Below are 14,843 nucleotides of genomic sequence, written 5' to 3' on the forward strand. Positions count from 1 at the left end.
TAGTGCTGCCTAGACGACCCTGTTCGTGCAGTGCATGAATGACCGGGGCAGGGGATAGACTCCCATAGCCATAGGACAGCTACGTAGAGTGGTACTGTGCATCAACACAACCACAAAAGCCTGAGCGCAGTCCACCACAACCACGCGTTCCCATGCAGTGTACCTCCATGCACATCCACAACAAGCACCACATGGTGACTGAACAGAATGCAAGTTGAATGCGTCATTGTTACTGTCTTCATTCACACTTGTTGGCATGATCTGCATCACACAAATGTAAGTAGCGTTGTACTCAAACCACCCCCTATATACCCCACAGGCACACATCTATCCTAACAGCCCGGTGATGATGGCGATGAGGCCACACACACAATGCGCCCACAACACCGTGCCTCCACCAGCACCCCCAAAAAAGGCCACACCCATGGGAGACAACACCAGGGAACACCCACCTCACCCCGACGCAGCCCCGCTAGACAGCAGCGGCAGCCACATGGCCACAGGGAGGCGACCGTCAGCTCACCAGAACCCAACATCCGCAGCCCCGATGCCGAGGGAGAGAGGCCGGAATGGGAGCCCAACGTGGGAGCAACACCTCAACGTGTGCATCATGCCACCACACAACACTCCCACAGCAATAGTGATGGGGAAGGGGTGTCAACACCCCATGGAAGCCCAAGCCCAGGCAGACAGCAGGCAGGGAGGCCCCATGTGCCTGTGCGTGGCTGCAGCACACCACAGCCCGATGTGGACACTCCGTCCTATGGGAGGCCAGAGGGCCATCGATCGGAGCCAGGCAGCCCAGTCCAGTCTGGTGGCATGTCGCCATGCAGGCCCCCCCCCCGACAGCGCCCAATTCGCGGTCCACCACCTGACGCACCAGTAGAGGCCTTTGTCACAGGGGCAGCAGTCATGGGCCGACTGGATGTCATTGAGGCAAAACAGGCCAAGGTGGAAGCAATGGCAAAGGTCCAGAGCTGGCACATTAAGGCTGTGAGCACTTCCATCCGGCATGGGTGCCGGTACATTGCGCGGGACAATGCCCGCACATGACAAGTTGTGCAACAATGCACCGCTGCCCTGACAGGCTTTGGGCAACGAGTCCGCAAATTCACGGAGGCAGTGTCTGCACTTGCAGAACAGCAACGCGAGGCCAATAACCTCATGCGCCAGCACATGATTGGCAGCACTTCCATACCCTCAACTTCCACCACACCCACAGAGGGTTCACTAGACCCATCTCCAAGGCGCCGGTCCTTGCGCCACCTGAGGGCACGCACACCGGAGGGTCCTGGGAGAGGGAAGCGCCCGCGCCCATCCTAGTGGTGCATGGCATCATTGTTGCTGTCCTGATGAGGCAACTGTACAGTTTGGGGTTGTACACTGGGGGGAGGGGGGATTGTTGGGTGTTCACTGGGGGGGGGATTGTTGGACGTGAAATAAATCGCGTAAAAAAAATCACAATGCATGGACAGTAGTGATTGTTACAAATGCAATTTAATGTTGAAGTGACATATGTACAATTTACCTATTACCCATTTCTAAAAGAATCCATCATTCAATCCCTGTCTGGCCAACCTCCCTTCCCTCAGCCCAACCCTTTCTGCATGTGCAACACATTCTGGCACTTAATCGCCCTCACCACCATCCTCAGGTGGCTGCACATGAGCATCTGGGGGCAGTGGCACATTTCTGCGACAACAGATGTTGTACAGCATGGCACATGTCAGTACAATTTTTCCAACTTTTTCCGGTGCATACATCATTGCACCTCCCGTGCGGTCGAGGCAACGGAAGCGTGCCTTCAGCAGGCCAAATGCCCTCTCAACGCAGATCCGTGTACAGGCATGGCCAAGGTTGTATGCCCGCTCCGCCGCCGTGTGTGGGTGACGCACAGGGGTCATGAGCCATGTGTACTGGGGATATCCCGAATCACCTGCAGGGGATAGAAAGCCGGTATGGGGACAAGGTAAGTCGAGTGGGTGTACAGAGCCCTGTCATCAGTGTGATTTTGCCATATTTGTCATTTGGCCTATAACATTGTTGAGTGTGCTGTCCTACGGGCAAGATTGAATCAATGGGTTACTCTCCACTCGGTACACCTATGTTTCTGTATGTAACAGTACTCATTCACTTGTCGCAGGAAGAGGGGGCCCTTCCATCTACTTCTGCTTGACCGAAGTGGCTGCCTCATGTGTCATTGCAAATCCATTTGGCTACAGTTGCATTTGTGCTCTTCACTATTCTGTACTGTTATCCATGCATTTCCATGGCCATTTTGGGGACATTGTTTGTGGGATGTGCATTGTCATTAATCGGCCTACTTATGTGTGGAGCATTCGTGGATGTGCCAGCTCATGGATTGGATTTTCATTACTGTCGGATGGCCAGGGTGGGATATCTGTACAGTGTCAGTGTTGGGAGCCATGGTGCTACTCACACAGGAGGCCTTGTTGTGGTGGGACTTCCATATGTCACTGTGCCGCCACATGTCTGACATCCTGCATGGGTGTGTTCTGCTGTGTTGGACATGTCCAAGGTTCATCGTGCAAGGTGCTTGAATGTGTATGCTGCTGTGATGCTGCTGACTATTGGGAATGATGGATTCTGTGACAGGCACCATCAGTTGTGGATTTTACATGCTTTGTGGTATACATTTGTACTCACCCAGTAGCCATGTGTTTTGGCCTCGGTGCCTTTCCATGTACGCCGGCAGGGTACTGTTGCGTAGGACCATGGAGTCGTGGGTGGATCCTGGGTAGCGGGCACAGCAGTGGCTGAAGGTGAGGTCAGGGCCACATGTCATCTGCACGTTGAGGGAATGGTACTGTTTATGGTTCCTGTAGGCAGCCTCATGTGCCTGGGGTGGTACAAGTGCCACATGTGTGCAGTCCAGGGCTGCTATTACATTCGGGACTTGGGCAATGGCATAGAATTGACCCTTAAACTGGTGCACCTGTGCCTGTGTGGCTGGCAATGCAATGTGTTCGTTCACATGATTCAACAGTGCATCAAGCACCTATCCCAGCATGGCACTGAATGTGGACTGGGCCATTCCATGCATCATGGCAACGGTATGTTGGTAGCTGCCAGTCCCAAGAAATTGAAGCACAGACACGAGCTTCACTAGGGGAGGTACTGCCGTGCTGGTGGCTATGCAGCTGCATATGTCACCCTGGATTGTGTCCAGCAACTGGGTGATGGTTGCCCTGTCCAGCCGATATTCTGTCACCAACTGACCATCAGTTAGGGCCCAGGATGTTGGCCTGACCCTGGGGATGGCTGGCCGCCTTGTTGGTGCTACTCTCCTCCTCCTTCTCCTCATCCCCACTGCCCCTGCACTCCCAGGGCCCTGGCCTGGTTGACTGTCCTCTGTAGCTCCAGGCGCAGCAGGTAGAAGTCGACATCAAGGCTCCCGGCTCCAAATGGCAGCATGGTGTTGGGGAGGGTGTGTTGTGCATGGTTGGGTCCTTTGTAGGCCTCTGATTTGCATTGCCTCCACCTGGGCCCTCATTGCTGTCTCCTCCCTGCCCCTGCTGGTGTGATGGGGTTGGGGAGGGTGTGTTGTGCATGGGTGGGTCCTTTGTAGGCCTCTGATTTGCATTGCCTCCACATGGGCCCTTATTGCTGTGGCCTGTGTTCTGTTACCTCCAGCTTTTTGCTGGAGGTATTTTCGGCGGATTATCCGCCGCTTTTCTGGTGCTAATAGCGCTTACGCCAGACTCGTGATTGATGATGTTTTAGCGCTAAGGGTTCCTGGCGCTGTTATGGCCGGCGCTTGTACAGCCGGGTGTCCTTGCGACGCCTGTTATTGCGCCGGCGGTGTTTGGAGTCGTGATCCGACAGACCCTTAAAATCGGCGCCAAGAGCGTTACCGCTGATTTTAAGGGTTACCGCCCAAGTCGTGATGAGTCTTCAACATTGCTGCCCACACTCTCTACAACTACCCAGTTCCTCCCCCACTTCCACTTACCAACCCCATGCTAGTTGACTCTCTATGCACAATGGCTGCTCTGTCAAGTTACTTCTCCTATTCAATAAAGCAATCCATGGTCTTGCTCCTCAGTTCTTGGCTGATATTTTTTCTATGTGCTCACCATGCCCACCAGTGCCTCCTCCACTTATGATCTTTCTCCCTACTCGCCCCACTCCATTGGAGCCTGCTGCAATCAAAGCCAGCCCGACTGTGGATATCTTCAAAGATTCTCTTAAACTTCACTTACTTACAAAAGAGGGATCTCCCCCTGCCTTCTCCCCGACCGTTCCAACCTGACTCCACAACTCCCTCCAATGGCACACAATGCAATTTTGTACTTGTTTTTAAGTACAGTATTTGCCCCATAAATGTTACTTTTGTAAGTCACATGTTTCTTATAATCTTTGTTTTGTGTTGTCAATGGTGTATGTCCCACTTTGTTCACACCCTAATATGCTGACTCATCACTTGTTCGTATCTTTGTGCTCTTGCAAAGGCACCTTTCCGGGGAATGCCTCCGGCATCTGTAAATGTGTTCTTATAAGTCAGTTCTTAGAATAGATAGAAATACAAGTTGTTTGTCTGCCAAGAGTGGGTTCGCAGTTCTATTCTAAGGAATTTAACAAGGACAGTGGTACAGAAGGGGGCCAATTTAGTAAAGTGTGCTTCTCCAGTAAACGATCTTCCCCAGAGAATTCACTTCAGAATATCACACTCGTAAATGGTTATCCATCGCTAAAAAGAAACATGTCTTTTGTTGGAGGATTTTGGAAAGGTAGCCTCTTCCTATTGCATGCAGACCCCACTCATTCCCATAATGCTCAGAACCCAAGGTAGATGTTCAGTTTTCTTCACCTTTTGTTTTAGACAAAATAGTAAACTTACAGTGTCATTCTTTTTAAGTGTTGACCAAACTAAATCTGTCGTGCCACATTAAATGCCCGCCTATATTTCATGTTTTTGAATGGTATGCTACTTCAGCAAGTAGCAAACCTTCTCTAACTAGGAGTTTGTTTGAATAGTAATGTGAAGGAGTAATCTGATCCTGCCTTGGCAGTCTGGCGTTGTTGGGAGCTGTGCATCACTTTATGGTGGAAAAGCTCTTGGTCCAACTCTTGAGGTACATAAAACCCAAGAAATGTTAGTGTGCTTTTACTGAGGGGAATAGTGGTCTTAAAGTGATTTACCATCGTTTGAAATAATTGAAAATACGTTTTTTAAGTAACTATATTGGAACTCCCTCTTAGCACACCCACGAGCCAACTGATGCATGAGTTGGGCCAACTTGGTATTGCCCACATAGCTAAACTAAGGCTTTTGATATACAGAACCAGAGTATGGAGATCACTTGTCTCATAATAGAAATGCTGTGATAAGACACCTTCTACCTACTGGGAGATGACTTGGTTTCCAGCATTTACAAACAAATAAGAGCAGCCAACCCGCAGATAAAATAGGATTATATAATGTAAGACTGTCGAAAGACCTGAGCAACCCACTCTCCGGCAATACGAGGGCCCACACTAAGTACTCTTCCACATCTGTTCAGTATCGGGAATTGTAATCCAAATTGCTTTTTTTGGTGTTTTTGGATGCCACAAAGATTATCCAAGATCTTCCCAGAAAATACAGATCAGTGTTGGAGAGTGGATGGAATGAAAGGTACACTGTATCGCGTATAGTGGCATTACCCTTCGGTATGACCTTTCTGGAGCCGACCTTGGGTGTTGTCTCTGAGGTAGGGAAGGTTAGTCACCACTGTGCTCTTAGTGGTAAAGCTGGCACGTGCAGCAATGTGGCAGAAGATTGAACATGTACATTTATTGTAGCAAAAACTTTGGTTAACGCTTGCACTTGAGAATCTAACTGCCAATATTAATGAAACGACTGTACCCATAAGAAACAGTGTTTATTGATTCCTCATCTGGCAAGTAAAAACAGCGAACAGACTTGTCAGATGCACCTGAGAGCACTTGCATTACTAGTGATTTAATGATTTTATGTATATCAAGCTTAAATGGGTGTAAGAACTTGTGTGAGTTGATAAAGCTGGGTGATGGTTGACGTGGGAGCCTGTGTTGATATCCCAATTGCTAGTGGCTTGACACGATTTTAAGCTTATCATTGGAGCCTTTTTGGTATGTATCCGATACAGATTTTATTGTATGTGCACCTTGGAATATCTGATGATGTGGTCGGGAAGAGGGGTTTAAAGTTTTGGAATTAAACCTGAACACTTAGTAGGTCTTTATTTCAGCTATATGACAAACAAGAGGTTTTTGTAGCATTTCCTTTTCTGCCATACAAATGAAAATCAATCAAATACGTTTGATTTAAAAGATATAGCATTATAGGTGGGTAGGTATTGACAACACAGGTGTTTTTCAATTGACCAGTTCCAGGTGGACAGGAAGAGCACATTTTGTGTTGCCTGCTATGTTAAACGGAATCTGGAGTTAGGAAGTAGGCCCATGTTGGTATTTGCCCGTATGATTGTATGGTGTGTATTCCTCCCTCGCTCCATAGATCTCTTGCTACCCCTGAGCTGTCCCCATGGAGCAAGAGGGGGAGACCCGGGTGGATCCAAAGACACATTTAGAAACTATGTTTAAAAAATACCAGGCTTCCTGCAACTATCTTGTCTTTCCACGCTAACAATACTTGCCTCCTGCCAACCTCACCCAACACCTTTCTATGTCTTCCCCAACAATCACAACAAATCACTGCCCTTCTCCCCCCTCCCCTTCCCTCGCACTTCCTCCCCTTTTAGCTGTTGCCTGAGAGACAGAGAGCAGCCCTGTTACACTGGCAGGTGTGCTGCTGGGCGTTGCCCCATATGGATTCCCTCCCTTTGGCATCAGTGCAGTGAATAACCAGGTGTAAATCAAGGTATTCTTTCCAGTGGCTCTAGTGGGGACAAAGCACTGTATTGATATTCGCTTAAGCTTTCCAGTAATCAAGACACACTTTTTCTGAAACAGCATTCGTACTCTTTGGCTACATTTGGGACGAAATTAGTATGTTAAAAGACAAAGATAATGTTTTGTGTGAGTCTGTGAGATGTCTGTATGTCTTTTGTGTTGTTCTGTGTTGGAATTTTCAAAATGTAAGAATTTGTTTAGGTATTTTATTTCAAGAAAGGTTAGTAATTGGTTTTGAAATGTCTGATGTTTCAGTATTTATACATGCTTCGGATTACTTTTATTTCCTTACCTATTTAATGTAGAGTGTTATGTTTTTATACTCTATTGAACTTTTGGTGATGTATTTTTTGATTATTTGAAAATCTTGAAAATAAAGGAATAAAAAAAAATAATAATAATAATAATGTATATACATTGATACTAGACTGTCCTCAGAGGACGTTTAGATAAACCTTGTTTAACTATTTCTGCATCTTTCTTTAGTTCAGAATGTGAAGCATGCAAAGTGACCGCTATCATTCCAAGCAATAGATGCTTAATGTGTTAATTTCCTCTACATTTCCAGCTGCGTTGTGGATGAAATGGATTTTTCCAACATGGATTTGGACGATGCTCTGCGGAAATTCCAGGCACATATCCGGGTGCAGGGTGAGGCTCAGAAAGTGGAGAGACTCATTGAAGCTTTCAGGTGAGGCATTAAAGTTCCCTTGTTGGCCTGTGTTCTGTACCACTCAGTGATACCCATTTCTTATCATAATAAAGCAAACCAGCTTAACACATGGCCCTCCTGCCAGATAAAGTTCCCCCATCCCAACAATTAAAGCAGGAGTTATGCAGCTGAATGTAGGTCTCATTATTCACAACCTTGCATAAAAACGTCCCGAATACGTGTAGATTCTCACTTTTCACAGAAACTTTAAACACCCTTTGAAGAGTAGAAGCCTGATATTTGGGATTGCAACTCCAGAGGGCACCACTGCAGAGCTGCCGCTTCAATTCTTTTTTGTTGCTGGAGTTGGGTAGGCCTCAAGGCCATTTACCCCTGTTTTTACTTGGGATTTTTCTGGTATTTTTTCTTGTTTTCCATGACTTTTTAAAGGGTTTCTTTTTTCTTACACGTTTTACTGGCTCTGCGGTTTCCAATTGGCTGCATTGCAACACATTATTTCCCCAAGTGATCAGTTTTTGATGAATAAATGTAATTTGTTCTTATTTACTCTGCATGCCTACCATGTTAGCGTTTGAGTTCAATTTCCAATTGTATTTTTTTGTCTCTTATTAACGCGAATTTCAATATTTACTCTGCTTTGACTGTTGAGGTAAAAACGGCAGTTACAAGTAAACACCCGTGCATTTCACTGAACTGAGTCGCAATCAAAACATTTGACCACACAATTATGATTCCACACGTTGTGAGGTCGGCATCATTTTTTAAATGTATTTATTTATTTATAAAGCACGATACAAAAAGAACAGGGGCATAGAGGCGCTAAAACAAAACAAACAACAAAAACAAGAGATCACAAAAATAGGTCACGGTAATCAAGTATCAAACTCAAGTTCAAAGAACCCTTCGGAAGATATTGGCACATACTTAAATAAAGAGGTAGGTTACTGGACCCACAACCCACCAGGACACAGTCCCTATTCGATTGAGCACACCATTCATTCAGCTCAATCCTACGTAGGATCTTCAAATCAGACGATCTGACCACTCCCGGCCCTGTTCTCTGGCGAAGCCATGCCAGCACTTTGTTACGTAAGACTTCTCTAGGTTCTTTACTTTCGGCATTCTCAACGTCGTTTGTGCAAATAAAATTCCTTTGATCCATAACAAAAGCTCTTGTGGTTTTATCCTTTATTGTTGGAATTAAGGACTTTCCCATACGCAGTCTTTGGAGAGGAGATTGCTTGATTTTTACATTCGCCACTTGAGGTGGATTGACAGGTATTGGTAACGATATGCGTTCTGAAACGACAGATTTAAAAGTAGGCTCCTGTATTAGCCCACCTATGCCAACAACTGGCAGGGATTTTACAGTAGTTGAGTTACCATACCTCCAGATACCCACGGGTCAATCACATTCTGTACAGTTTGCGAGGACTCATCCACCCTCTCAGATTGTACAACTGTTTGACATGAATTTTCTGTTTTTACCAGATGATAATGTGCGGTTTAAACGGGTTGCACATCTGTTTGAGACACATTATCCACTTTGGAGGAATGAAATTTAGTAACAGTTATCAAACCGGTCCACCCAAGTGCAAAAATCGGAAAAACTATTACACAAATGGAGCTTATGGAAGCAGACACAGACAACAGATTCAATATGTAACAATAGGCTTTTATTAACGAAAATGTCAGGATGGTATAAAGCCTAACTTGCCCTATGCTAAGGTGTGACGTCCCTACCTAAAGAAATGAAGGATATTCTGTGTCAGTAAGTTCAACTGAAAAGTCTGTCTGTGTCCATAACCTATGCTTACCCTCACAACTAAGACCAAACAATGTGTGGGGATCTCAACCATAACTAAATGGTGTTCCAAAAATAAAGTTCCGAGCAATTTCCAGCCCAGGCTTACTCTTCAGCTTCATTTCCCCAATGTCAACAAGTTCAGCACAATGTTCAGGTTACCTTCTTTTGGATTTAAAGTCATTATGTTCAACACCTTTGTAGATGTCAGCATGCCCTTCCCCAAATTCAATATAGTTCCAAAGCATCAAGTATCAGGATTCCCTTCCCCAAGTTCATAACCAAAAGTTGTTACACAAAGAAGTATCTTGAAGCTTTATCTTTAAACTGAGTTTGAACAATTCTTCACAGCTCAGGGTTCCCTTCCCCAAGTCTTATATGCACCAATGGTAGTTTTCCTTTTGACACAATAGCAGGTTTCCTTGTTAGCATATAGGGGTTATCTGGTCTTGGCGTAGTTGTTAGACTGCACGGTCCATCCATTACAGGTCACGCAACCAGAAATCTTGAATTCTCTTCCAGTAGTTAATTATTCAACATATAGGAGTTCTCTGGTCTTGGCACAGTTGTTGGACTGCACAATCCACCCATTACAGGTCATGCAACCAGGAATCTTAAGTTCTCTTTGTGCAGTTCAATTTTCAATAAGAAATTCAGTATTCAAGGTTAGCAGTCTCGCTGTTTCATTCTGTTCAATATTCAATATTAGCAGCTTGCGGTTTCATTTAGTTCGGTATTCAATATCAGTTTGGTATTCAATATTGGCAGTTTGCTCATTTTCATTCAGTTCGGTATTCAATGTTAGCAGTTTGCTTATTTTCATTTTTAACCATCTTTCGTGGGGATTATGCTTATACTTCATCTCTCGCATAGCTGCCCTTTTGTTACATGCTATTTTGCTCACAATTCGCCATCTTGCGCAGCTCCCCTTTTTGTAGAACGCTTCCTTTCTTCAGACAGAGACTTTCGAGAATGTACCTCTTTGATACGCAACCACTCTGGTACTTAGTATCCCTTAACTTCCCATTTCATCATTATCCATTCATTAGCATTATTCAGAGATTTCCTCACGTGCAATTATTCTGCTGCATTTTATTCACTCGCGCCTTTCACAAACAGGATTTCCCATTATCTGAAACGCACCGGTTGTGCTCTTGGCTTTCAGCTGGATTCTGTTCAAATGCCTTTTTCCTCTGAGGTCAGGGCCTCGGCAGTGGCCCCTCAAGCACTCTTGGACTACCTTCTCAGCCCAGGGGAACAAGCATGTCTTCCTAGTTACTTCATAATGGATCGGCACGCATCCCGACTCCCTTCTCTGAACTTCTCTGGCTCCCTCGACAAGCTACCTCTCGTTGCCTCAATCTGCAGACTTTCGGGATCTCAGAGTAACCAGGTAAACAAGGTTATTTATTCAATGTACTTCCTTGTGCCAATAAAAGACCTAACAATGCACCCTATCATAGACCTGCAGCCTGCAAACACCTATGTGAAGCCACACAAATTCTGCATGACAACGCTACAGGAAGCCAGCCTTGGATATGATATATGCATACTTTCATATTTCAATGTTCCCAGCGCACAGAAGCTTCTTGTGCTTCAAAATAGTGAAAAAACACTACAAATTCAAGGTTCTACTCTTCAGAATAGCCTCCGCTCTAAGGGTATTCACCAAGGTACTAGCGGTAGTGGCAGCACATCTACGTAGAGAATCAATCCCAGTGTACCCTTATCTGGACAACTGGCTGATAACAAAGGAATCCCCCAAATTTGCAAGCAAAATACCCAGAGAACAATCAATCTCTTGTTCCAATTGGGATTCTGAATCAACAGGAAAAAATCAAGTCTTGTTCAAAGCAAGACAAAACAGTTCTTAGGAGCTGTCATAAAGACAGAAGAGGGTCTAGTCTTACCGTTAAACGAAAGAATGCAAAACATACTGCTGCAAATACCTCAGTATCTAGCCAGACGCCAAATAACCGTACGCAAAGCAATGCGCTTGCTCGGGATGATGGCTTCATGCATTTACCTGGTTCCACACGCGCGGATGCGCATTCGCCCAATGCAAGAGTGGTTAGCGAAACAGTGGTCTCAGGCAACCAGTCAGTTGCATGATCTAGTGGTTGTTTAACTGGATGGGGAGCCCATTACCTTCACCACACAACGCATGGCCTGTGGACTCAGATCACAGCCCAAAATCACATAAACCTGTTGGAACTGCTAGCAGTGCTCAAAGCCCTGCAAGCTTTCCAAGTGCACCTGTCAGGTCAGACAGTACAAGTCCTCAAGGACAGCACCACTGCCATGTTTTACATACACAAGCAGGGGGGCACACACTCTCCAAGTCTGTCCAGGGTAGCATGAAGAATTTGGAAGTGGGCACTCAAGCGGGGCATGTTCCTAACGTCTCAATATGTTCCAGTGGAACTCAATTCTCTGGCAGACTCATTAAGCAGAGATCTTCTACCCGAAGAGCACGAGTGGCAGCTCGACAAAAACATTTTAAACGATATCTTCTCCCTCTGGTGTTACCGCCCTTTAGACTCGTTCACCACAAGCCAAAACACGCAATGCCCAGACTTTGCCTCCAGATTTCCCCAATATGGATCCAAGGGGAACGCCCTGTGGATGAACTGGTCAAGGCAATTTGCTTACAATTTTCCCCCAACACCGCTAAGGAGCAGGTTGGTGAACAAAATGCACCAGGAACAAGTGACACTAATCCTAGTTGCTCCTATGTGGGCGAGACAACCTTGGTTTCCGCATCGGCGCAAACTGGCGATATGCGATTAAGTCAACCTCCCGTGCCCCTACAACTTGCTCACACAGCACGGGGAGACAAACTTCCCCCTCACCCTCAGTCTATGAACCTGGCAGCTTGGCTCCGGAGGTCATAGAATTTTCCCATTTAAAACTACCTCAAAGGTGTATGGAAATCCTCAAGGAGGCACGGAAACCAAACACCAGACACTGTTATTTTAACAAATGGAAAAGATTTGTAATATGGTGCCAGTGAAAAAATGGAGACCCAATCGAATGTACCCCGTCACATATTCTTCATTACATGCTCCACTTAGTAGACTCTGGGCTAGTATTTAACTCCATCAAGGTTCACTTAGCGGCACTATCTGCATATACCACTTCTCAAAGCAAGATGTCCTGGTGGAAAATCCCTATCATTAAGGCATTAATGGAAGGAGTAAAACTACTTTACACTGCCATTTCAAACCCGCCTCCAGTGTGGGCCCCAAATGTGGTACTTGCAAAGCTCATAGGACCCCCCCTTTGAGACTATGCACATTTCCAGCCTTAAACACCTTACATATAAAACAGGTTTTCTGGTGACTATCACCTCCATAAGAAGCATTAGTGAACTACAAGCTTTGTCAGTGCAAGACCCTTTCCTTGTTATCCAAAAAGACAAGTTGGTACTAAGAACACATCCTAGATTTTCACCCAAGTTCATATCTAAGTTCCATGTCAACCAGGCCATTGAACTACCAGCTTTCTTTCAAAGCCTGTCAAACTCAGCTGAGAAAAAACTCCATAGAATAGATGTAAGAAGGGCGGTTCTTTTCTATGTAAACAAAACAAAACCACTGCGAAAAACAGACCAACTGTTTGTCTCCATGGAACCTGGCAGGGAAAGTGATCACGTTTCAAAAAACGCCATCTCCAGGTGGATAGTGTAATGAATACAACTCTGCTACTCTCTATCAAATGAGACCCTGCCTTTCACACCAAGAGCTCACTCTACTAGGGGTACAGGAGCTACTCTGGCATTTATTGCAAACGTCCCACTGTACGCCATTTGCAAAGCAGCAACATGGAGCTCCATACAAACTTTTACTCCGCACTACTGCATTGACACACATTCTAAAGCAGATTCACAAGTGGGACAAGCAGTGCTAAAACATCTATTTGCCGCTGTACCGTCTCATAACCCACCACCTTCTCAACACACTGCTCGCTGATCTATGCATAGCATGTGATCTAAGCAGATCCACAAGCCTCAGAACGGATACATTACTCTATGTAATCGTATTTCTAATGCTTGTATCTGCATAGATTCCAATGCGCCCACCCTTCCTCCCGTGTGGACTATAAGGTGCTTAGATGTTTTCTGGCTTTATCCACTCGTATCTGCTTTATTACATCTGTATTCACGCTACACTCCATGCTACTTCTTGTCAGAAACAAAACAATCCGAAGGACCTCGACACGTGAAGCACCATGGGTACAGTTAACGTCACACTAGGGTTAGTATTACTGGCGCACCCTGTTATGATATGACATTCATAACGCGCTTATACACAAGTGTTTCAAGGCGCAACGAGGCAAGGGAGGGGAAAGGGGGAAGACAGACAACGATCCTACTAGGCCTGGTGACATTGAGATTGCGCAAGTGCAGAGGAGGCGGAAAAGTGCAGAGGGGAGGGGGCAGTGTAGTACATAGGATAACAGTAAGTAAATGAAGACAATAAATAAAGACAATAAATAAAAGTGCGGCCAGCTGGAGGCCAGTGCAAGGGTAAGTGCAGACATCTGGTGTCAAGTGCTAGTAGGGGCTGTAGGGATGCAGAAACAGTCCCTGAGTGCAAAGGTTAACCAGGGGGCAGTGCAGGTGTGCAACTGGCAGGGAGGGGACCTGGACCCGAGATCATAGGTTAGCCAGGTAACCAGTGCAATTACAGATTCAGCCAGGAGATCAGCAGGGGAGAGGAAGAGAGAAAGCAGAAGCAAAGAGTAAGGTCTTGAGGTGCTTCCAGAACCAGAGATGGTTGTCCTCAAGTTTCACAGAGGCAGGGAGGCTATTCCAAAGGGAGGCCCCAGCCGAAGAAAGAGATCTACCACCAACTCACTGCTTGGAGAAGCGACTAACCCTGAGGGAGTTGGAGGCGGATGAGCGAAGAGCTTGAGAAGGAAGATATTTAGGAAGTGAGAGTTGAAGGTATTGAGGTCCCAGGCCCCAGAAGGCCTTGTGGACAATGCAAAGGGTTTTGAACTTAATCCTCGCCACCACTGGGAGCCAATGCAGAGATTTCAGTTCTGGAGAGATACGATCCCTGGGCTTGAGGCCAAGGACAAGTCTCGCAGTCCTGTTTTGGATAAGTTGCAGAGGGTGGAGAGTAGAGGCAAGCAGATTTAGAAAGAGGCTGTTGCAGTAGTCCAGCCTAGAGAGAACCAGAACTCTGGAGACAGTGAGCTTCTGGGGTAAGGAGAGGAAGGGAAGAATACCTCTGAGGAGGTCCAGCTGGTAGTGTGACTTCTTAGAGATGTCAGAGATGTTAGGGGAGAAGGGAAGTGTAGAGTCGAAGATGACCCGAAGCTTTTTAGCCCCACAGGTGGGAGCAGGAAGACGGCCAAGAGAGGCCGACCACAGAGTGACGGGAAAGGAGAGAGCAGGTGTGCCGATGAGGAGAATCTCAGTCTTACTGGCATTAAGGCAGAGATCATTGGTGGCACACCACT

General features: G+C 46.1%; 1 protein-coding gene across 7 annotated transcripts in view; it reads left to right on the forward strand.

Moving 5' to 3' along the window:
• Nucleotides 1-14,843, forward strand: part of IQSEC2 (IQ motif and Sec7 domain ArfGEF 2) — a 1,791,459-nt gene that overhangs the window by 1,437,425 nt on the left and 339,191 nt on the right. For all 7 annotated transcript variants that reach the window (XM_069645245.1, XM_069645244.1, XM_069645249.1 and 4 more), the window contains one exon: nt 7,466-7,588. In XM_069645245.1, the coding sequence (XP_069501346.1) occupies nt 7,466-7,588 (123 nt within the window). The remainder of the gene's footprint in view (nt 1-7,465; nt 7,589-14,843) is intronic.

The sequence above is a fragment of the Ambystoma mexicanum genome, chromosome 2p (genome assembly GCF_040938575.1).
Source record: "Ambystoma mexicanum isolate Mex_15411 chromosome 2p, UKY_AmexF1_1, whole genome shotgun sequence".
Lineage (NCBI taxonomy): Eukaryota > Metazoa > Chordata > Amphibia > Caudata > Ambystomatidae > Ambystoma > Ambystoma mexicanum.